Raw genomic sequence first — 25,093 nt, forward strand, 5'->3', positions numbered from 1 at the left:
CAGTCCCCAGAGTCGGTCGAAGCCCGGCGCACTAAATAAGACGTCATATTAAAGCGCCTTCAAATCCTCGTTGCTATGGATACGAGGCACCGTTTACAGTGAATTGTCTGTTTACTGTCGCTCTCTTTTCAACCATGGACTCAAAAATGCTCATTGAAATTGTGGGTGTGCTTAAAGACTGCAGTTTCCACGTTGCTAAAAGCATCGCCGAGGTACACTAACGCTTTCTCTGGTTTAATTTCACCTAACCTGTTGACCTTTCACCCGTATCTGTCCACTGTGCTCAACAGGGACTAAAACAGCAGTTTCCTGCGGCGTTTCTGGATCCAGAAATTAGGCCACTTTTTGAATTTGAGTGGCACGGGTATCTCTGCGACAAGAAGAGGGTATGTAACAAAATGTTTTTTGCTTTGTAAAAACTGGCAAAAACTAAAACTTAAACCTGCCCCCTGATAAATACTTTCCCTGATGATGATGATAATAATAATAATAATAATAATAATAATAATAATAATAATAATAATAATAATAATAATAATAATAATAATAATAAGATACTAAACCAAACACTGAAATTAATTTTAAAAAATTAAAAAGAAAGTAACACTAGACGTTTCTTCCTGTTACAATGGTGCTTTTCTTTCCCACTGTCACCAAGTTCTATGTATGTGATCTGAAATGCAAGCAGATGAGGTGCTGTGGCAAAATCCTAAAAGGAGCAGCTGAAAGAAGAATGAGCTCAAAGATCAATTTCTTGGACATTTTTAATAGATCCAACTATTTTTTCCATCTGTGCATCAAAATTGTTGATTGGTTTCTCTTAATTTCCTCTTACTCATAGATAACTCAAAAGTTTGAGATAATAACCTGAAATTATTATATACACAGACTCAGCAGGCAGGATTTAACATAAGGTATTTAATGGTGGATTGAAAAAAAAAAAGCCAAACAGAATTTGACAGGGAACACACGATGGAAGGCAACAGACATCAGAACAAGGACAAAGGGAAGACTGAAGCAATACATACACAAAAACACAGACACAGAGAACAATCGGGGAAGTGGAAACAGCTGAGAAATTAGACACGGGGAGCGATGATGATCAGGGTGCATTCCAAAAGCCCTTCCTATCTCTTTTTCCTAACGTCATCAAGGTCAAGAAAAGGTGGGTAGGAGAACTGATAAGAGAAGAGCAGTGCTTTGAGAAAAAGGAAAATTAAAGCAAGATTTACTCATGTCTGCACCATGCAGAGCTGGCTTCTGATGTTACAAAGCTGCTGGAGCTACTCAAGTGGCACAAAGTCCACTTTGTGACTGAAAGTTGTAAACAGGAATATTTTTGCGGCTGGCCTTTATTGTCTATGTATGTGTAGAAATTTCACTTTCTTGAGGAGAATATTTAAACTAAATGTGATTCACAAAATCTGCAGCACACAATATACGGAAAAATTGCACAACATACAACACTTGGGCATGTTGTGGTTTCGATTGTTGTTATAAGTAGGGTTTATTTTTAGGAAGGAGAGATGTTATCCAAACAAGTGCGTAATCAGTGCTTTGCATTAACGCAAAGCTGTGAGCGAACTCTTCACTCAGTCCTCATACTGAGGATTCAATAATAATAACAATGCATTGTATTTATGGAGAGCTTTAGAAATACTTAAAGACACTTTACAAGCAATTAAATAAGAAAATCACAGTATGGATAAAATAAAACAGTTAGAAAGAAATCATAGAATTAAAACTCAAAGCATAATAAAATTAAAATGAAACAGAATAGCTAAGCTTCAAAAGATGTGTTTTAAGGCTGGCTTTAGACATAGGGAACGATTCAATGTTGTGAATGTGGTGAGAGAGTTCCAAGGACAAGGGACCACGTGGCGGAAAGCTCTAATGCCCAGAGTGGTCGGGCGAGGAGTAACTCCAAGTGTGAATGAGTGGCAATGTGCAGAAGGTCAGAGAGAGATGGAGGTCCGAGGTTATGGAGAAACTTGTGATCTTATGTTAAATAATGTTTTGTGTTCTTCTGCACGTTGTACAAGTCAGCTGTTCCATATAAACATATTAGAGGATTATATGGTGGAATAGTTTCTCTTCTAAAATTCCCTATATTAATCACTTATCCCAGCTGACCTGAAGTGAAAATTAATTTTGGATAATCATGAAGCCTACAATGCAATAACACACCTTGCTAACATATGCAGAACCTTAAACATTCGTAATCTTAAGCCATTCATATGAAAGCCAAAAGACATTACTATAGTTGCACTAGGTCCTCATTTACATCAAGTGTAAATACCTTGGCTGCAATACATCATGTCAGGTTTCACTCTCTGGTAGACAAAGTTTGACACATAAACTTTGTCTACTATCAAAAATAAAAGAGTAAATAACATACACAAGTCAAGATTAACCCTGTGACAGACTGGCGACCTGTCCAGGGTGTACCCTGCCTCTCGCCCTATGACAGCTGGATTAGGCTCCAGTGACCCTGAAAAGGATAAGCAGAAGGGAATGGGATGGATGGATGGATGAAGTCAGGATTAAGACATGACGCAGCAATAAAGAAACATGGAGACATGACTAACTGGGGAGACAGAATTGGATCACAAAAGATGATAACTAAAGATTATGTGACTGAATGAGGAACAGACTGGAAACACAGGGGAGCAAGCACTGAAAGGACAAAATACATCAAATTACAAAATCAAAAAAAAACATGAGCTCACAGAAAACTCATAACATCCCAAAACTCAAAAAACTGAAATACCCAGAACCATGAAACATTATTTCAGTATTATTGTTGTTATCAGGAAAATACGAGAGAGAGAGAGAGACAGAGAGAAAGCGAGCACTATCACAATATTATATATAATATTAACAGAAATTCGCTCTTTCAAAGGTCATTTGAATATGTTACTTGGGGTCATACCTGAGGAATAACACACATGACCTATTTTAGACTTCTTTTAAGGATATTTGTGTCTTATAAATGTGAAGCTGCATATAAAATATCAGTCTAATCCTGCCTGGAAAACTGTGTTTTTACAGGTTTCCATATCTGCTGTCGGACATCTCGACCGGACATCCAAATTCTTGAAGCATCATCACTATTTTCTAACTTGAGCTCAGTATAGGCATAGTACCAGGTGCTAAGCCTCTTACAGTCTGAAGAAGGATGATAATATTTAGTTAGGGGTTAACTCAACCCGACTGCTGTCAGATAGAAATAGATTGTATGGACAAATGTGACACTGACATAATTAATTAATGTGGAAAAGTTATTTGTAAATGTAGCGGAAGTTAAAATGCAGTCTTTCCTTTGAAATATAGAAATTTAGCTGTTGTTCGATGGCATCATCTGAAATGAGTGATGGTGTTATAAATAGTGGAGGTGAACGTGTGGACGGCAGCAGGTTTCTGGGGGTTCTTGATGCTCTAAACCTACACAGTAAAATACTGCTGTGATTTATGACGTTACGGCTATTCTGGAACGCTGAATCACAGCACGCTCATTGTTGTTCCAAACTTGTGATTCAAGGAGCTGCGTGGTGAAGTGTGGCAGTACTCCAGCAGCCTGATGTGCTTTCTGAACGGCCGTCTCCTCGGTGATGAAAAGGATCTCGCCAGCTGGGCCGAGAATCAGTGGGGTTTCACTTTCGCCCGGCCGCAAGCTTTCTACACGATTCTTGCTGAGGAGTACTACATCGAACACCTCCAGAAAACTGGGGCAAGTCACGCAAACACTGTCACTTAAATATCCAATATAGGTAAAAATATGTTGACCAGAGAAGTCAAATTCATTTTACAATATTTAAATATTAAATATTATATTAAATATTAAAATATTTTTATTATTTTACAGAACCTCTCTGTAAAAAGTCTGTAAAATTCATTTTTTTCTGCTAAAAACAGAAATTTTTGTAGTACATAGTTGAAAAGGTGAATTTTAGTGTCATCTATTTCATTACTTTTGTGTACTATGCTCATGGGAGAGGTATTTATCAAAAATACAAAAATACAGAATTTACACCCTCCTTCATGTTTCCTAAGCTCTCCAGTGTGCCAGATTGGAGTCTTTGCCAGGCCATTTCTGGCCCCCAGGCCTTGTGTTTTACAGCCCTGATATAGACAGTTTATTTACATTCTGTATTGGGAATCAAGGAGCAAATCAGCACCGTATATTTAGTTGTTATTTCATTAGTAAAAAAAAAGTGGCTCATTAAGTGTATCTTTCTGATGACTGTTTAAAGTCGCGAATATGATTTGAAAACCAATTAATGTAAGATTCTTTCGAAAAATGTTGGGATGCAGCACATTTTATACCTAATCAAAATAACTAAAGGGAGCACACACTCAATATTAAAACTTTATTGTTGAAAAATGTATTTGATGACAACATCGTGTTTGGGAGGGGAAAAAAGCGCTCGAGGTGTATAAATAGTCTCGTGTTCTTCTTTCAGTGTTCTAAGCTTATGTCTTTCTTTTTCACTGTTTCTTTCCTTGGGGCTCTTCAGTTCAGTCAGCTACTTCAACCTGTTTGGATTACACACTTTATCTCTGGCAGTACTGCTCATGTCTGGTGTAACTCCATGCCTTTCCAGATATTTTGCATTGTGCATTTGAGTCCACCTCTCACTATATAAAATATTCAACATGCCTCTGCTCTTTCACTGTAGCATCAGTTTGTCTTCATGGATGTTGAGATTGCGGGAGAACCTGCGGGGAGGTTAATGTTTGAGGTGAGCCAACTTTGACACATAAGGCATAGGATCCAAACTCATTGGCATCCTGCTACTTTTCAAGGATCTTTTAAGACAGTCAGTCTAAACATTGGACTGGAAATATTGGAAATATTTGATTATTACAGATGTGATGTGACAGATGTGTTTCCCCTGCTCTGCTCAGCTCTTCTCAGATATTTGTCCAAAGACATCCAAGAACTTTGAGGGTCTGTGCACAGGAGAGCAAGGACTGTCACAGAGTGGCTTCCCACTCTGCTATAAAGGCTCTCTGTTTCATCGGATTGTGCCCAATGGATGGGTGCAGGGTGGAGGTACACATGTATTAAAAAAATATATATATATAATGTGACATCATACTTAAATATAGATATAGAAAATTTCACGATCTGTGATATATTAAACACTCTCATAAATATGTTGATAAACTGTTTAGATAGTTTTAATGGATTCATTAAATGTATTCATTAAAGTCAGCAGTACAGTTGTGGCTGTACCTATAAATTTTGCAGATATTTCTCCAGAGAGGAAAGGAAATGGAGGCGAGTCAATCTACGGGCTAATGTTTGAAGGTATGCTCTACAGCGTTATGTTTAGAACATACTATATAACTACACTATTGGACTATGATGTCCATAGACAACATTGTGATATGTAGGGAGAGTTGGGAGTGAGTGGAAAAGAGTCTGGAGAGGTGGAGGTACGCACTGCACAAACTAGGAATGAAACTCTGTAGAAGTGAGACAGAATATGTGTGTTAATGAGAGAGAAATGGGTGGAAAATGGATATGTAAGGAGCAGAGGTAGTGAAGGTGAATAGGTTTAATTGCCTGGGGTTAACCATCCAAAGCAACAAAAGAGGTGAAGAAGAGAGTGCTGGCAGGGTAGAGTGGGTGGAGACGAATGTCAGGGGTGTTTGTGACAGAAGGAGAGCAGCGAGAGTGAAAGAGAATGTGTAGGAGATGGTAGTGAGAGCTGCTATGATGCATTGTTTGGAGACAATGGCACTAACAGACAAGAGGCCGAGCAGGAGGTGGCAGAGTTGAAGATATTAAAATTTTCACTGGGAGTGACCAGAAGGGAGATGATTATAGAGTATATTAGAAGGAGAGCTCAGGTTGAACAGTTTGGAGACAAAGTTAGAGAGGCAAGGCTGAGATGGTTTGGACATGTGCAGAGAAGGGATAGTGGATATACTGGACAAAGAATGTTGAATATGGAGCTGCCAGGCAGGAGGAAAAGAGGAGGAGGTTCATGGATGACAGAAGATATTAAGCAAAAAGCTAAAGTTCTATATTTCAAAGAAATGGCTGCACTTTAAGATCTACTATATTTACAAATAACTTTCCACATTAATGAATGATGTCAGATATTTAGGTGATAGCGTGTGATCCACTGAAGTGATCCCTAAAGAAAAAGAAGAAGAAAAAGAAGAAGCCAGCATTGATTTACTTGTGCTTCCTCTATAAATGTTTACCTGAACTTGCACGTGCCTGCCCCTCTTTTAGATGAGAATTTTGCCATTTCACACTCTAAGCGCGGCATCCTGGGAATGGCTAATAAAGGTGCCCACAGCAATGGATCCCAGTTCTATATCACCCTACAGCCAACGCCATGGATGGATAAGACCTATGTTGCCTTTGGGTTGGTGTATCTGATTTTAGCTGAAACACATCTTTTTAATTCCCACAGCTCTCACGTAGCTTCAAAAGTGAAGTTAAATCTCTTTTCTTCTCTTTTGCAGTCAAGTTGTTGAGGGTCTCGATGTCCTGAGGAGGTTAGAAGAAGCTCCAACTTGCAATGAAAGGCCCAAGTATGAGTGTAGAATTATAGCCTGTGGAGTGCTTAAACCAGAGCTCATAAGCTTTAATCATTGATACATTTTTAAGCATTTTTTCCTCAGTTTTTGAATCAGTAAAATAAACATGGTATGCATGTTTTCTTTTCTTTTTTTGTTAAATAAAAGCTTCACATTTGCATTTTGATTTTTTTTAAAACTGCATTTTTAAGTCAATAAGCTGTTTCATTCTTTTTGATGAATTAGACACCATCCGCTATGTGCATGTTTGACAGATGTAAACTTGTTATAGGGCTTTTATTGCAATATTTATTCATCTTCTTAATTCATCTTCTATACAAGTAAAACCTGTGAAATTTGCTTTTTTATTGATGTGTACAGAAACTTTTACTGTGAGAGGGATCTTCACTGAAAAGCCAAATACGTCTACTGGACAGAGAGAGCCGCAGTAATAAGCTGACAGTTTCAACAGTTATTGGGGTTGTAAAAGGCAATTCACAGGTTATCGCATAATGGCATAAAAACAAATGAGCTTTTACTTATGCTTAAAGGAAGTTGGGAAAATGGCATACAATTAAAGTATGAGAAGTACAGTTTATCTATTCTTCACAAGAGCCATCCTCTTCATCACTTTTTACAAGGACTAACAGAGGATGGCTTTTCTTCCTCATACCACGAGCACTGCATTTTTACCTTTGGAGATCCTTTTTGTATTATATTGAGCTTTTAACATGGCAAGATTTTTTAAGATTCTATTGGCCTGGAGTCTTAAGTTATTTTGATCTTTAACTATGTTCAGTTTGATTCTTAGTTTAGCTTTTTGTTCCAGTTACTGTTAAGTTTATGGTACTCCTTTCACTTTACCCTACTACCCCTTTGTTCCTCATGGATAGTCTAGTCTCCCTCAGTGAATCCCTGTTTCATTACTTTCTGTGTTATTTTGTTAGTTGTGTCCTTTAGTTTACATCTCCATGTCTCGTTATTAGATTTAGGTCACTCCTCTGTAATTCCAAAAGTGTCTCCACTCCAGTGAACTTTGTTTTTATCTGTTTTTTGGATTGTTCCATTTGCACCTCCAACAGAGGTTCTTTATTTTGATCATTGCTTGCTTTTGGGGTCCTCATACAGCATTACCTACTGATGACATGGTATATCTTGACTCATTTCACTTTTTTGCTGATGATTTGCAAATTTATCTACCTTTAAAAGCAGGGTCAGACCATCCTCAGCTCCTATTACGCTGCCTTGATGACGTCAAACAGTGGTTGTCATTAAATTATTTAAAGCTAAATGAAAATAAAACTGAAGTTGTCATTTTTGGCAACTTTAATCACATCAATAGCACTCTGGGCCCCCTTTCCTCCTATTGTAAAACACATGTAAAAAACCTCGGTGTCTACATTGATGGTTCTTTTAAATTGAATAAGCAGGTGAGTGCAGTAGTTCAGTCCTGCTTCTTTCAGTTAAGACAGCTAGCCAAGGTAAAGCCATACCTCCCAGCTAACGTCTTTGAACGTGTTATTCACCTTTTCCTTACTTGCAGATTGGATTACTACAATTCATTGTATTATGGTCTAGACCAGGCCACCATCCATCGTCTTCAGATGCTCGCCTGCTAACTGGTACCAAATGGAGAGAGCATATAACCCCAGTTTTAGCTTCTTTACACTGGCTTCCTGTCTCCTACAGGATCCAATTTAAAGTTTTACTTTTTGTTTTTAAGTCACTTAATGCCCGAGCCCCTCCTTACCTGTCTGAGCTCCTCTCTGCTTATGCTCCAGGAAAAACCACGAGGTCTAGCTCAAAATTAATGCTGTCCATCCCACGGATTTATCTCAAATCTCGTGGTGATAGAGCCTTCTCTGTGGCAGGTCCCAGATTTTGCAATAGTCTCCCCCTAAATATTAGATCTGCACAAACACTTGAGCAATTTAAATCACTACTAAAGACACATTTTTATGCCCTGGCTTTTAACACACTATGACCCAAGCATTCTGGTCGTATTTTAAATAGTTTTAGTTATTGTTTTAATTCTTTTATTGTCCTATTATTGTTTTATATAGTTATTATTGTATTACATTGTTGCTTTTTAATGCCATTTTTATATTGTTAAGCACTTTGTGCAGCATCGGCTGTTTGAAATGTGCTATATAAATAAACTTGACCTTGACCTTGACTTCCCATTGCCAAACATTTGCCCTGCATACTTTATGTGTGTTTAGGTAAGATATATAAAAATGTCTGGCCACACTGACAATCTTTACCCCACATTTGGTTGTTGACATCTGGTCAGCGTATCCCCAATGAATATGGGCATTGTATTCTTGGTAGAGACCCGCATCATCAGGATGGAAATGCTTGACTCAGAACAACGATTCATTGATTTGCAGCGACCCTTTCTCCCTGACATGGCAAGTGCAACCAAACCAAACCACAAAATAGCTCCACAAAGCAAAACAGAGCCACGGGGTCAACACCCTGTCAGGATAAAAAGTTCAGGCTTGTCCTAAATCTGTCAACAAACTCAATATAATATTACTCACATGTAAGTTTTCCTTCATTGACAGAGTTAAAAATGTTAAAATTTTAATTGGGAGGGGCTAGGATGGACAGGATTAGAAACAAGTAAATCAAAGGGACGGTTCAGGTTGAGCGTTTTGGAGACAAAAAGAGGCAGGGCTGAGATAATTTGGACATGTGCAGAGCAGGGATAGTGGATGTAAAAGATGGAGCTGCCACGCAGGAGGAAAAGAGGAAGAGCACAGAGAAGGATTTTGGATGTAGTGAAGTGGGACATGCAGAGGGAATGTGTTACAAAGGAGAATGCACCTCATATAGAGAGATGGAGGCAGATGATGAAGAAGAAGCTGGTTTTTCAAAATGTTTTTTTTTTTTTTAGTTTAGATTTATTTATTTATCTATCTAGTTTTTATTTTTATTTTTTCCACATTCAATTTGAGGTTTTAGTTTAGTTTTAGTAAACTATAATAACCTTGAGATCAACTAGAATCATGACCAAGGGCCATTAATTAAAATGCTTTACCATGTAACTGCTGTGAATTACTTTGCAGAAATAACATGTTTTTTTGTTTTTGTAGCACATATGACATTTTAGAATCAAAACAAAACTATCCTCCTTCACGTTTTTCAAAAAAGCCCAGCAGGCCACATTAGAGGCTTTGGCAGGCCGATTCTGTCCTTATGTTTGACACCCCTGGTTTACATCATTAAAACTGACCTAAACTAGGACGTCTTGGTGCGTTCATGGCCCTCTAGCGTGTCCATCCCGGCTTCAGTGTAAGGTTATTTTAACGGTGTTTTGAGGCACAGGTGCACTTTCATAAGGTGTTTTAAACAGGGTCTCAGCCAATCAGAAGTGCAGTCTCTTCCTCGCTTTAAGACGCCCTCCTCCCTTCCCTGTTGTTGACGTACTGCCGGCCCATTTCTTGATTTTTCTCACCCCTCCCTAGGAGCTGCCACATGACCTGTCAAGTAGGAAGTGTTGAAGCTAGAGAGCAGCAGCAGGAACAGCGGCGGCACGAAACGCAACACAGAGGGGTAGCTGTGAAATCTCCCGAGTCTCGTTCTCGACGCCTCTCTCAAGATACATTTACCCCCTCTCCACCCCTGTTGAAGCAGGCTCAGCAATAAGTTGTCCGCAGTCATGTACGTGAAGGTGGTGTTTTTCGCGGTGGCTCTGGCTCTGATTGGCGCGGCAGTCGCGGCAGACTCAGGTAAGTTTTCGCGACCTCTCGTCGCCGAGCTAGTAGCTAGCTACAACCCCGCTCTTTAGCCGGATACCCACCCCCGGGAAACAGATATATCTCCCTGCCCGTTTGGCTCCATTTTCGGTCACCTCCTATTAGTTTATAAAATGTCCTGCTTTACGTAAAAGTAAAATACCACCCCCTCCTTCTTTCCTTCTAGCAGCTTGTCATCTTTATGTCCACGCTGGCCACTCAGGACTCGAGGACTAGCTAGCGTTTGTTTTTGAGCTCGTTATAGTGGGATTATTTGTGCCATGGTGCGACCTCTGAGAGGAATTGTGACCCTCGCTTTAACCCAAACTGTCATATCCATCTGACTGGGTTGTTATGAAATATAAACGGGTTAGTTTAGCTACATTTTAAGATCTTTTTACCAGCTTGCTTTGATGATCTGTGCTTAAAGGATTTAAATGTGTATATTGGCCACCTTCTGGTGATCTACAGGGAAACTATTGGAAGTTACTTTAAATGACAAATAACCATAACTAAAATCTGATTTCTTTGCAGATGGATGTTCCGGGCTAACTTCATGTGATAAATGTATGGAAGTATCTGAATGCCTCTGGGCTAATTGCTCATGTGAGTACCTGTCTTGTATTTTTGAAGCATGAGAGTAAAGGTTTGTATGTCCAGAAGCCTTGGGGTTTATTGGTTGCATGATTCCCAGTATAGAGAGCAATGATCTCATCCCTATTTCCCTAAAGCCCAAGCAGCAGCTTAATGTGGTATCACCAGCTGGTGCCAGTGGATCTGAACAGGCTGGTTTTGGGAAGTAAATTATGGATGCAAGCCAAGTTTGGAGCAATGCTCTGCTACTGTCATAGTAAATTGATTGTGGGGGATTAATAAGGGGCTTTTTTTCTCCCTTAGGGCATTTAGGTTTATTTTCAGTTCTGGTTGGGGTTTCGATTCCCTTCATTTCTGTGCTGCTTTTTTTTCTATTGTCATAAAGTCGAATCAGATGTCTGTCCAGACCTGAGCCTGCTCTCACGTGTCCCTGATTTATACTCTTTTTGCAGAGCAGTTAGGAAATATGCTGCCCTAATTTGGAAGTGTGCTGGCTGTGATGTGAAATACGCGTTATTCAGTTACAAGGGTCTGCCATGACTAAAACTACATGACAAATAATTTCCTGGCTAAGTAACGGCTTTTCACTCACTACATCCTCCCCCTGTGGTTTGATGTGTTTTGTTTTTAGTTTGTTTTTTTTCACACTCTTACCAGGAAATAAAGTTACAGGTTAATTGGGCAAAGCAGAGATCAGGGTATTGTGATCTTGTTTTCTAAAAAATAAAAGGTCTGTTGCACAAATTGAGTCAGCAGATAGGAGTTAAATTATACAATTAAACTTCTGTCATTTTTGGCTTAAAGCACACTACTTCTTTAATCCTAATGAGTGGTGGAGGCCCACCAGGGGGATATTAACTGTATCACCCTAGAGAACCTTGTTATATATTTGTGCAGCGTCTATGGAAGGAGACACAGCACAGGTCTCTGGTGATTTGTGAAGATGATGATCGGGAGAGGAAGTGAGAGGATGTGTGGCAGGAAGCCTGCAATATCCTTCTGCAGAGGAACTGAAGGAAGGAGCGGATAATGACAGAAGTGCAGGAAAGAGTGTGGAGATTGGATAAAAGATAAGCTCTCTTCATTATAATTTAAGCCTCAAGTTCAAGTTTGAGACAAAAGTATCTGGTGATCTTCTGCCTTTAGGCTCGGTTAAAGAACTCTTTGTAATCTCAACTGTATCACAGGTTGGGCCACTGAAGCCAAATGGCAACAGTTAAATTTAATAAGACAGGTGCCTGCGCTTTACCTCTCATGGGAGCTGACCTGTTTGACAGCGTTACTGATGAGAAGCTGTATTCAGATTAGTTGATCCCACACCCTCCTCCTGCTTTGTCTCTGAAAGGGAAACGATGATGTACACTGCCTGACGATTTGTTGGGTGGTTAAACAGGAGAGGTGAGGTGGCGGTTAGGTGCCTCTTTTCAGAGGACTGGATTGGTAGGTTTCCCAAAGGAGACATATGCCAGCGTTTACAGTTTACGCACGGACGGAGAGGAAAACTCACAAGTCACAGATGCCAAAAGCCCAGAATCTTCAGAAAATATATTAAGACAGCCCTGTTAGGTTTCTAGTAATTTTAATAAGTTTTATTTCACAAATATTTGTGATAGCAGTTGTTTTTTTTCCGCACTCTATCCAAATAAGATAAGAACTCTTGAGTCATGTTTTGTCTACTTGGCCTTTTGTAACAGCTCTCAAGCCTGCTGCATTATAAAGTTTGTGTAAGCCTACAGCTAAACCTCTCACACAGTCGTGAATGAATCAGCTCTTCGAAGTGAACTAAGCAAAAACCGGAAAGGCCAGCTCTGGACACGTCCAAGTCGGCTTTTGTGAAATGCAGCATAACCACACTGATGTAGCGAGTAACCGCCTCCTACACTGTCATAACTAGATTTATCTTTGGTTTAGGGATTTTGTATAAACAGGTCTTCAGCGTCATTTCCCGGCTGCGTGGTATTTAAAAGCTTGAAAGTTTACACGTGTGGACGCACGCTCTGTAGTGCCTTTTAAGTACAGGTTGAGATGAGGCTATTTTCTGTGGTATGCTTGAGGCCCTGTGCGACTTTCTTTCACTGACATCAATTTGTGGATATTACCGGGTGGTGATGATAATGGCACCATTTTGGAGAAAGGCTGAGAGCGTGTCCTACCTTTTCACAGCTGGCTGTGAGATAACATCTCTCTGACCTATTTGAGAGTGAAAGGAAGGAGGGGGGGAAAAATGCTCTTTCTTCGTGGTTCAGCATACGTTGCCTGCAGGGTCTGGTCACACACAAGGTGTGAAATACAAGGCGGGAAAATCATTTCGAATTTACTTGCTCGTGGGCTTCTTGAAAATCACAGTTGGTAAGGTAATGAGTCATTTAAGTTTCCAGCCTAAGGTAGCAGGATGTGCGTAAAAACGGGGAAGAGCTGCACATTTGTGTGTTGTGGCACAAGTGACGACTTAACAGAAGAACTACCAAATACGCCAACAATCATTTGAGCAGCACAGTGACACAGTCTATGCTGAAGCATTGCATCATGAGCTTGTCAAACCAGTTATTATAATTCAGTAGCTGCTTGGTAGTTGCTTGTGTCCAAGGTGCAAAATGCACAACTTGATACACAAGACCACAAAATAAGCCCTTTGTGGAGTGGAAAATACAGCTACTGAGTCATTTTTGACTTTGTTCAGCCAAAGATGCTTTCAGTAAACCGCTTCAGACTCGCCTGCTGTTAAAAGTTGATTTGTCTTTAATTTATGAGCAGCCACCTGGTGAGGGTCATTGGGCTTGGCTGCTCTGGATTATAGTGTAACAAGAAAAGGTGGTGTATGATGACGTTTTACAGCACCAGGTGCAGCGCAGTGAATGGAAACTGTCCCCTTTTATGATGTTCCTGTATTCAGGATGGTAATGTCTCCATATGCTCATAAACCAATGCGAGAGCGATTTCACAAAAAGACGAGGTCAAGGGTAATTGATGGCTTATCCCATCACCAGATGTTACTGCAGCTTATTGTAACCAAGTCCTGACGGTGAAAAGATATTTCCTTTAAAGACGGTGTTAGGAATCAATGTCCTGTAGACAACTGACAGCAAAGTGCGTGCCTGCTGTTACTCAGTAACTGTTTTTATGTCCTGTAAGGTTTCCTGATAAATGAAAGCCCTGCTTGGCTCAGGGGTCAGCAACCTTTGCTATCAAGAGCCAGACTCAAATAAGTACTTATTTATTTAGTCTGTTTTTTATATTGTTGGTATGCTTAACTTGCGTTTTTACCTTCAGCTTTTGATATAGCTTATTTTTTCTTAATAGTAACAGAGCCTTTTAAGTATAAATTAACCTTATTAACATTATTAATAGGTGTAATTTAAATCTTTTACCACATGTGACCATTATGCAGTGGACCATTTATGATTTAGTACGTCATTGTTCAATAATAGAGCTATAATATTGAATACGTAAATAAATAGCAGCCTACTGGCTTCAACTGTATTTAAAGTAAACAAAAAAGGAACATTCAGTAGCACATGGAGCATAGAATAAAGAGAGCAGTGTTGTTGGTAAAAGCAAGCTGATTCAATTCGCTATTTTTCCTCAAGGACATATTTATTTACGTTTTCAGGAGGTCTAAGCATTTATGTTTATACATCCATGCTAGTCACCACAATTGAGGTACAGCAGAGCCTTAGAGTCACTGGAGATGGGACAGTAAGCCGTGTGTTTGCGACTCCTGGCTTTGTTACTGATATTCATGGAATAAATGCACAATTAAAATGATTTTAAGTAAGATTTTTAAATAATAGGGATGCATATAGTGTTTTCTTTTTCCTCCCCCTTGCAGATTAGACTTTATTTAGTATTTAACATGTCTGAAAGTGGTGAAAACTGCTCCTCATGATCGAGTTACTCTTAGTATTTTAATTTGAATATTTTATTTACGGTCATGTTTCAGAATGAAAAACATTGCATGAGAAGCAACAGCCAGCATTTTAACATTCCTGCAAAAATATAGCCTTCAAGTAGACCCAAGCATTCAGCTGGAACACATCATACACTTCAGGAGTTTAATTGAACACCATCAATTAATAATTATTGCCAATTGATCCTTGCAGAATCGTTTCAAAAGCTTTTAGTAAAACGTGGTTCATGCTGAACAGCAGCAGTGAAACTTGCACTGTGAAGCTGGGTGTGGACAGAATGTATAGTCACACGGTGCTGCTGACAGGAGTGACTCATTGTCACGTCACTGTGACACAGGCTGAGCAGTGGAGAAACTCGCACAAATTGACTGAATTTGTGGAATTTCAATTTGCTCCTGTTAATGAAGTCTGTAAAGCAGTGAATCCTGCAGCTTAACTTTTTGTCAGTATTTGGGTCTGGCAAGACTTCATGGAAGGGCAAAGTCCCCTTCTGTCGTGGTTAATAAGTAATGAGATTATTTGCGAAAATATCATACAACTAGATGACCAAAACCAACAGGCTGGAAAACAGAGGTGAAGTCACCTTAGCTGAAAACAATGAGGGAATATAACTCAATGACTCTACTTTATATTTGAGGGGGAAACTTGTGTCTCCACGTTTTTTGACAGCCTTAAACGGTTTTCACAAATTACCCTCCAACAATGTTTGGAGAATTAAGTGGGGAATCGCACACAAAAGGAAATAATCCACCTCATACATATTCTCACTAATGGAAAGGCTTCGACTGGTTAAGGCGAGAGATGCTGTCCGAGTAGCGCAAGTAGGAGGGGAAAAAAACATGATATCCACTCACTAGCTGTAAATTCTGATTGCGATTACCATCTGTAGTCTTCCACGGGCACAATCAGACATTACATGGACTTTGACTGTATGTCTGATCCGATTGAGTCGAGTATTCAGGTGCTTGCATGCAGCTCCGCACGAAATGTCTGGAAGTTTTGGGGGCTGAAGTCCACTTTAGTTACAGGTTACTTAAAGGTGACTTAAAACACAAACGCAAGAGATTAAACCTCAACAAGCCAAAGATGAAATTGCTTCTTATAATTAATTTGCTTTTTCTTATTTCTATTTGTGGGGTTTGTTTATCCCAAAAAGTGGCAAATTCCCAAGTTACTGCAACCAAAACATTAAGTGAAAACTACAAGTAGAAAAATGAACTGTATGATATGAGAATGCAAAATGGTTTCACGAAGCAAAAATTACACAAAGAATGAAGTTCAAAACAACGTGAAATTAAATAAAGAACCACAATAAATAATAATAAAAAAAAGTCCAAGGCTGCCATGTTAGAGAAGGTGCTCCACTGCCAGTCTATTAAGTGGTGCAGGGGGGGGTGTCCAGATTACCCTCCCCCTCAGCTTCCACAGTTATTTGGATGCTGGGTTCACAAGCTCGTGGGCAGGTGGAGGAATTCAGACCGCACCAACAGTGCTGAAAGAGAATTCCCGATCCATGTGGTATGAATGCATTACACAGTTATAGGATTAATAACAAAAACATTTTAACTGTTTCCTGTTGAAATATCAGGCATTCCACCATATTTCGATCATAAACTGTGCCTGTGTGGGTTTTCCTCCAGATAACTCGGCTTCCTTTCACTGTTTCAAGATCCTTATTGGGTTAAGAGGTGATTCCAAATTGCCCTGAGTGTGAATGGTCATCGGTCTCTCTGTGTTGGCACTGTAATAGGTACCCTGCCTGTCACCCTGTGACAGCTGGGATAGGCTCAAGCCCTCATGACCTTCAGTTTAAATAAGTGGTGGTGAAATACTTAGAGACAACAGGTGATAAAGATTTTTCTTTACATATCTGTTTTGCTTTATTTTGGATGGCTGGGTTTTTACGCATAGTTAAATAAATAATCTAAATACTTCTGTGATCCCTGAGAAGGTATCCAATTATCTGAAATTAATACAAAGTAAAAATAAAACAAACTAGTGTGAGACATGCTCAGCTTTAAAGTAAATGATACGGAAGTGTAATGATGGGGGAGCAGAACATAAAAAGACACCATGACTGCAGGATGTGGGGCTGTGTGAGCAACCGCTCTGGGGGAGATAAGGAATTAGAACTGCTTCACTGCAGATCAAATCGCTGTTTGCATAAATGAGATCGTCATTTTAGCACATATGCTTCTTTTCTTTTAGATCGAATATTATTTTAGAGTACACCGAGTGTGTTTTTATTGCTTGTGGCTGCTTTCTGTAATCTGTATGAGCGTAACTTCAGTAATTAACCGTTGCTGACACTAGTTTAACTGCTTGTGCAAATGTAATTAATATTATATTTGACCAAACCAGTCATTTAAAATATCATGCTTTTCTGTCTTTCAGCAACTCTTGGCTGTTACAATGGGACTCTAAAAGGAAATGACTCCTGCAGTAACGCCAGCTGCTCCGGTAGGTTTAAAAGTAAACTGTTATTCTACACACCAGAGTGCAAATTAACATTTTACGTGTATTTTAACATGATGTTTTGGGCTCTAAGAGATTCTGTTTGTCTCACTAACTAAGGTGTTGATTAATGGTCAGTCTGAGTCTTTCCTTGTTTTTCCTATTTGTTTGTGTTTGTAACATTAAAAGAAAATGCTGTTGTAGACTGTTGTGAAATGTCTGAGCGTAACTTTGTTGTTTAAGTGGTTTGTCTTGCTTTCCTCTTTACCTCCTCTTTTGGTGTTGGTTCCCTGTCCATTTTCAGGCTCTGTGAGTACGCCCAATCCTACAACCCCCAATACTACTGTTGTTCCCACCACCTCTAACAGCAACACCACAGGTAACCATTCCCTGAAATCCTCAGCTTTTCCCACCTGTTGTCTGTGCTAATGTTGAAGTGGTCTAATTAATAAAAATGTGATCTCTTAAAGTTGTAATACTTAAGAGTTTCATGGAATCAGACACTGGTTTTGATACCTAATGCTGCTGCGTTTTCCAACTAGTGGCTTTTATTGCGACAACTAACAACTGCTTTCCATTAATACCTACGCGGATCAACTCGACTCCTTACCCATTACAATGAAGTACAAACTGGCTTTTTGTCAGACTTGGAAATCGTTGTGTAAATTTTTTAATTTTCCATTTTCCTTGTTGCCGGTTTTCAAAAATGGCTGTTGTGATTTTTGTAAAGGAGACTCTCTCATGATTCATCAAGTGACACAACTAACTAGCCAATCTGTGGCACGTAGACCCTTGATGTCACATTTTCAGATCCATCGTGAAGAGAGCGCTGGACTAAAAACCTATTGATTGGGTTGGCCTTTCCTATAGTTTGTATTGATAATGCTGACTTGTCTGCAAACACTTGCGATATACTTTCTCATCTATATTTGTAGTTAGGTGTTAGTGAAATTTGAAATAACACAGTGAAAATTGCAGCCAGTTTCATGTAAGAACCTTCGGCAATCACTTGCCAAGTGGTTGCAGAGTGCAAACGTTTCACTAGCAACCAGTGACTACTGGGGCCACTGACAGGTCTTTAGACCTGCAGGGTTACAGTTGATTTCACAGCAACTGGCCGCAACCATGTCAACTGATGGAAGAATACACGTTTTTTTTCCCCATTGTGATCAGTGGTTGCCAGTGGGTCTCTTGGCCTGTGTGAATGAAGCCTTAGGTGAAAAGTTAGATCAGAGTTACAGGGTACAATCAAACAGACAAGCACATCCCATTGTGCAGTAGCATGGTTGATTCTGAACACAAGGCTATTGATCAGATTTCTAGAGAACCCCCCCCCCCCAAAAAAAACAAAACAAAACAAAACAAAACACAGAATTGAATTTTTAAATCCTCTTTAAGACTCAAGACGCTTGAGGAAAACATCATACAGAGCAGATAAATTCCTGTTGCGGGAGCTGCTCGGTGTGTGGATCAGTCTATTTTCAGGTCTGCTTAAATTACAGGCACCATACCTCCAATTCCTAGCCAACTTCACTGTCCACTGCTTCTGTTGTTGTTGTTTGGAAAAGAACTTGCATCATATGAAGCATGAAATCAGATTTCAGTGCATCCAAACTATTAACGTTGTTGGTGTGTGCTGAATAGGCGGAGTCAACATTTAAACCGTGTCAGCTGACGCATGAATTGCTCAGTTCAAGCCTATGACTGATACAAAAACAACAAGGTCATTCCTACAGTGCAGGCACAAACTGAAAACTAAAGTCAGTTTGTCTTTAATGCCAGCTGGTGATTGCTGGTATCATTTATTATTTCTTTAGCATTTTCTTTACCACATCTTATAATTATTTTATTTATATCATATTATATTATATTACATCTCTCAGTGCACTAATCAAACACCCCATCAGATCCATGGGATTTTGAAATACATGCTATTTCCTTGCCCCTTTTCGTCTCTTTTTGCCATCTTCTAGGAAAGAAAAGCTTCTTATCGAGTGTTTACTAATCAAAGTGTAGCTACAGTGTTAAATCAGGACCAGTGACCAGATCAACCAGAAATTTAAATCTTAAGGATTACAAACTGAAACTTGTCATATAACCTGCTTGTTTTGAGGCTAATAGATGGGTAATTACTGTGATTCTACTACAGAGAATGGAACCAGTGCTACTACTCCTACTGCTACCCCCAATCCACCAACAGCACACTCCAACTCCTCGAGTACTTCTTCAAGTAAGTCTCAGAAACTATACGATTTTTACGTCTGTCTTGTAATGTACGGAAACATCAGTAACCGATTTCTGAACTTTCATCTTAGCTGTAACTGTCACAACAGTCAGCCCGACAACCGCCCCTCACAAGAACTCGACTTTTGATGCCGCAAGCTTCATCGGTGGGATAGTGCTGGTCCTGGGGCTGCAAGCCGTCATCTTCTTCCTCTACAAATTCTGCAAGTCCAAGGACCGCAACTACCACACCCTTTGAAAAGCTCCCACTTGACCTATCCTCGCCAACTAGACCCTTCCAGAGAAAGCTCCCTGATCAGCACACACTCATCCGCGTGGTCTCAAACAGTGTTTTCAAGCAGGTTAATTTTGTAATCAATCATCTTTGTGGCGCTTGTGATTCTAGCCTCCCTTAGTGCTGCTGTTGTAGTCACTATAGAGGAACCCACGCATGCCCGTATGTGTGATAAATCAACCGCCAAACAGATCCTCAGTGACGAGGCATTCAGGCCTTGAGCATATGGATTACATCATCCGGTAGCTGCTCCCACCTCCATCATGCAGTTACTCATTTCTGCAAAGACCATTTCCCAGTGAATCTGAAAGGAAGGGGGCTTGTGTTATTTACAGCCTTCCTCCTCATACCTTCGTCAGTTAAATAGGCCACATAAGAGTTAAAAGAATTAGCCATGTATACAAAGCGGCTCAGGAGTCGTACCGCTACAGAGGTCACGTTGATTTGGAAACACTGTTTGAGATCACAACTGCTCTTTAACACGACGACTTTGATGATTCAGTTTTGCTTTTGCCCTGTTAAATTGTGGTTTCCTCCCCTCTGTGCAGCTGTATTATGTATATTTGTTCATAGATGATGTAAAAGAGGCGGGGATTCTTTTTTTTTTTTAAAAAAAAGGGGATAAAAGCAGAACCAAATCATCCAATGTTGTGGATAAAACAAAAAAACAGGCTTATTTATTGATGGGTGTCTCCAGTAACATTTAGGAGTGCTGTGTGTTTTCTCCTGCTGAATCCCCCCCGTTCCATCCTAATATTCAAGATGTTAAAACACCAACTGCCAGCGGGGCAGCTCAGTGCAATAAATCATGTATCGAGCTTAATTCCCAGCCATTAATCTCCCAAACTTCCTGATTTTAACCGGTGTCAAATTGTCCATGCATGGGTTGCCAACGTGGAGCTGGCTGTTCTATTCTGTGGAGTAGTTGAAAGGATCAAAAATTAATGATGGTAGAATATTTGTTAAAAACAATAATGGGGAAGTTTTGGGTTGGATTTTTGTTTGTTTGTTTTAACAGTAAGTACATTTCTTGATGTACACAGTGAAAGCAGTGAAGTGCCTTTAATGTCCTATATGACTTAAAGAGAAGGAGGGGTGAGTGTTTATTAGTTTATAAGAGAGAGAGAACTGTATCGCCGTGAGAACCATCGTATTGCAGCTGGACTGAAGAGCCTTTAATGTTGGTGAATACAGTAGATGGTGATAACAGGAGGGCCTGGATCTTTTTTTTTGGGGGGGTGTCCACTGTAAGTTAAACAGATATTCAGTGCATGAAACCCACAGTTACTTCAGTGGTGACTTTGTAGAAAGTACTTAAAGGTACTCTAGCATCTAATTTACCCTCTAAAAGCTCGCAATTCATGTTTTCCAAGTTCAGCCAGGAAGGGGGGTTTTAGAGTGGTGTTGTAAATCTGAGTGAAGAAATGGGGAGAATATTGGGCGTGTTTAAAAACTTGAGAATCAGAGAAAGTGAATTGGGGTAAATGTTGGACTGTTTTGACTGTTTTGTTGTTTTTGTCAAATGAGCATCGCACCTCTTGATTTTGGATTTTTGCCATGTTAAGTGAGAGGATTGTGAATGAAGAAACAGCTTGGTGGCTGTGCTTAAAGCTTGTGCCGATTCCTCTGATTAGCTTGCTGCTAACTGTGATTATTTTCTTATCTCTCTTGTACATAGCCACATCCTGTCTTTGTTTTACTTAAGGAAAAGCTAAATGAGGTGTTTTTTTTCTGAGTTGTTGTGGTTGTTGTTGTTGTTTTGTTTTTTTCTTGTAGTTGCTTGTCAGTGTCAGGAATGTTTTCTTTAAATGCCTTTTTTCCCCTCTTGCATGCTGGATGCTTGGAGTTGTGTTTTTTCCTTCATTTGCATATGCTCTTAGGGATTTCAGCTCGACTTAAAAAAAAACCAAAACAAAACCCCCCCACTTGATTATTTGTGATTAGCCCATATGCTAGTTGAAAGAATGCCTTGAATCAGTGTGCATCAAGCCAAAGTTCTCAGTTTAGGCATGGAAATTGAGCATTGCACTGACGAGCTTTGTTTTCTATCTTTGCTTTTGTAAATGTTTTCATGGTTTAGCCAAAAAAAATAGAAAAAAAAATGCTTGCATAAATACTCGTCCTGAAATATTACTAGATAATGAATGAATGATCAGCTTGTTTTTTAAGGCATTCAGTGGAAATGTTTTTCTTCTTATTGTTTGATTTGGTTTGGGTTTTTTTGCTTAGGTGATTTTGGATTACACGTTTTCTGCTGCTCACCATTAACACGCCTTTAAAACCTACAGTCACCTGATGGCATTAGGCTACAGCCCAAAGACCCATGTGTGGCAGGTAGGCTGCAGAGTTTTTTGCCTTAGCTGCACCCCTTCGTTCACTCTCTGTACGTGGAGTCCCTTTGGCCAATTTAAAAGTAACATTTGAGTTCATTCCCAGCTGCTGAGTGGGCTGCTGTGCAACTCTGTTCAGCGTGGTCGCTGCGTTCCTTACAAACGGGGCATCAAATGTTGATATCCATGGATAACTGATCTCCATTGTGTTTACTCTGCAACTTCTACAAGATACCTACGCAGTCCCTGCACCTTTTTAAGGAAAAGTGCCTTATTCAGTTGATTTCATAGATATATCTATAGATATATAGTTGTATTGCAAAATGATATGCCACATGTATTAAGTAACGATGGGACTCAGCACTTTCAGGCCCCTGTGAAGTGTTTTTCTGTGTCGTATTCTGCTTAAATGTCTGTTTATGTCACAATCGGCCTTAACTTCTTGATCAAACGAGCAGTGATAAGCATGGTGGGGTGGGGCGGGGCGGAAGGGAGAGGTTGACTGTGTTCCATTCTTTCAAGCGATGCCATTGAAGCAGCATTTTAAGTATACAGCAGAATCAAAGGTGCTGCTTTAGTGATGTGAATCCTTTACGTTTCAGCTTAAAGCACGCATGTGACCTGGACAGCCTCTCACCAACATATAGAGATAAAATTCACCAGTAAAGTTGCAACCACAGCCACAAACCTCTAGCGTTGTAAAGTCACACTTCCTCCACGCTACAAATGGTCACATGGTGACTCCACTTTGGTTCTAATTTGCAATTGCTGCATCAGATGACCTTGCTTTCTGTCTTTTGTAAGATTTCAAATTCAAAATCCAAACTCGTTTGGTTGCGGAGTTCTCTCATATCAGTGTTCTGCTCAGAGAGAGAGATGTGTATGTTTTATTTCATTTTTTTTCCTCCTTTCTCTCGTGGGTTTATTGCTTTTGTCTGTTTTGTTAAAGGCCATCAGTCTTGTAGGTACAACCTTTAAGCTTTCCCCTCTCACACAGCCATATGTAGACTCCTGCAGGTGCCAGAATGCCTCCTAAAAAGTTTTGTGCTTATTTTGTGCCCTTCTTTTCTCCCACTTCCTCTTAAACTTTGTTTTGTTTTTCTTTTTTTTTCTTTTTTTTGCCTCGTTTCCTAGTGTTGCCTTTAATTTCACAATGTTAAACCAATAAAGTTTGAATATTGTAAAATGAATCACTGCAGTGTAACATTTGCTTGGTAGCTCGTCATTTACATCAGTGGAAAGACGATACCTGGGCAGGTCTTGTAGAGCTCTTGTCACCATGGTTACAGTTGAAAAGCCATTTAAAAGGTGGTGTATCAGTTTCTGTGTGAGTATAAGTAATACTGGCTCAAATTTAGAAGGACAGATTGTTCTGATGAAGAGGAAGCGAGCATAAATGCAAATAATTTATGCAGAAATTCAACACTAATGGCAAAATTATCAATATATTTTACATTTTCTTTCATAGCTCAAGGAGTGACTCCATATTGTATGGGTTTCCACATTGACAAGTCAAAGATCCTTGATTTGAGCCCAGGAGGAGACCCAAATCCCCTTTTGAGGTTGCTAAATCAAACATGTAGACAGCTGGTGAATAAGGGAGCAGCTGTCACGTCCATTTATATTTAAAGAAAACAAAAACGAAACCCAAAAGCCTAATTTGATATATGAAACGCATACTAGTTTCATTTATAGCACCAAGACCCAACAATGATACAGAGAAAACCTCAACAATGTGGCGCTGTTGAGCGAGCACTTGGTGAGAATAGGAAGGAAAAACTTCCTTGTCAGTTCTCCCAACTCTGAATGTTAATTGTTGACTTTAGTGTGAGCATAACGGAAGCATGAGCCTTATTTCAGTATATATGCTGTATATTTAATCAGGTCTTTGGTTTGTGTGGGTCTCTTTAAATTGACAATAGAGGCAAAATGACAAACACATTAACTTTGCTTATAACAATATCAAGACTTTCTGTCAACATCTAACAGTCTGAACACATTGGTTTCTGTTTAAAGCTTCTGCTAAGGTGAATTAATCCTGCTTGTTTTCCATGGGTGGATAAAGATCTTTACTGAGCGTGTGCATACTGAATTTCAGCATTCAGCTTGTTTCTGTTTTGAGAAACTGAGAGTTACACTGTTACGGCAGTTTTCTATTTTCAGACTTTAAGCGAGGTGATTGAGCACATAGCCCAAAATGTTACAATAATCTGGAACCATAAAATTTTTAATTTGTTTGTCTGAGAAACTGTTCCAACTTTTGACCAGCTTCACCTGCTCCTCTAGGTGTGTTACTCTCTGTTTACTTAAGTCTAGTGGAAAAAGTACACTCACTGACGCACATGCTTTCTTTGTATTGCCCATACAGGATCCACTCCAATCCACCCTGCCCAATCCCTGCTCTCAATTTTAATTTCCTTGTGTATCAGGGGCTCATGACCTACTGTGAGGCTGATGGGTCATAAAGTGATTATATGGATAAGAAAGCAAAAACAAAATGTGCATAGAGTTCATTCTTTCACTTCTTCAAGACACTAAAAACCACTTCAGTGAAGCGGCTCAAGGTCAACCCTTAAAAAGTCTTGGCCTCAACACAGATCCCAATGTAGAAAAGTTAGAAAATCACTGTGGACTGTACATAGAAAGGAGAAGCAGACTCCAGTGGAGCCATTATCCACAAATGGAGAAAACTTGAAACAGTGGTGAACCTTCTCAAGAGTGACCGGTCTACCAAAATTAGTCCAAGACCGCATCACTGATTCATCCAAGGAAGTCACAAAAGAACCCAGAAGAACATCTAAAGTATTGCAGACCTCATTTGCGCAGTTACAGTCAGAGTTCATTATTCAACAGTACGAAAGTGACCGGCAAACATGGCATCCATGGGAGAGTTCAAGTAGAAAACCACTGCTCACACCCAGTTATTAGGTTTAGGGGCAATAAGATTTTCTTTAATAATTTTCACACAGCCAAGTAGGGTTTTTTTTTCTTTAATAAATGAAATCATCA

General features: G+C 39.6%; 2 protein-coding genes across 6 annotated transcripts; both read left to right on the top strand.

The window, feature by feature from the left end:
* Positions 1–72: 72 nt before the first annotated feature.
* Positions 73–10,191, top strand: ppil6 (peptidylprolyl isomerase (cyclophilin)-like 6). 4 transcript variants are annotated; one of them, XM_087851941.1, is made up of 9 exons: positions 73–212; positions 291–386; positions 3,542–3,730; positions 4,680–4,742; positions 4,909–5,056; positions 5,255–5,314; positions 6,251–6,386; positions 6,487–6,555; positions 10,011–10,191. In XM_087851941.1, the coding sequence occupies exons 1-9, from the start codon at positions 135–137 to the stop codon at positions 10,189–10,191; spliced, it is 1,020 nt and encodes a 339-aa protein (XP_087708067.1). In that variant the 5' UTR covers positions 73–134. The 4 variants fall into 4 exon arrangements, with proteins under 4 accessions (XP_087708067.1, XP_087708068.1, XP_006792537.1 ...); XM_087851942.1 differs by having other exon boundaries at positions 73–161; XM_006792474.2 differs by lacking the exon at positions 10,011–10,191 and adding an exon at positions 6,922–8,393.
* cd164 (CD164 molecule, sialomucin) lies at positions 10,037–23,274 on the top strand. 2 transcript variants are annotated; one of them, XM_006792469.3, is made up of 6 exons: positions 10,041–10,274; positions 10,815–10,886; positions 17,177–17,242; positions 17,541–17,615; positions 19,386–19,466; positions 19,552–23,274. In XM_006792469.3, exons 1-6 carry the CDS (start codon positions 10,205–10,207, stop codon positions 19,716–19,718), a joined length of 531 nt encoding a protein of 176 aa, XP_006792532.2. In that variant the 5' UTR covers positions 10,041–10,204; the 3' UTR covers positions 19,719–23,274. The 2 variants fall into 2 exon arrangements, with proteins under 2 accessions (XP_006792533.2, XP_006792532.2); XM_006792470.3 differs by lacking the exon at positions 17,541–17,615 and having other exon boundaries at positions 10,037–10,274.
* The last annotated feature ends 1,819 nt before the right edge of the window (positions 23,275–25,093 follow it).

The sequence above is a fragment of the Neolamprologus brichardi genome, chromosome 15, assembly GCF_056152115.1.
Source record: "Neolamprologus brichardi isolate AB-2024 chromosome 15, ASM5615211v1, whole genome shotgun sequence".
Taxonomy (NCBI): Eukaryota; Metazoa; Chordata; class Actinopteri; order Cichliformes; family Cichlidae; genus Neolamprologus; species Neolamprologus brichardi.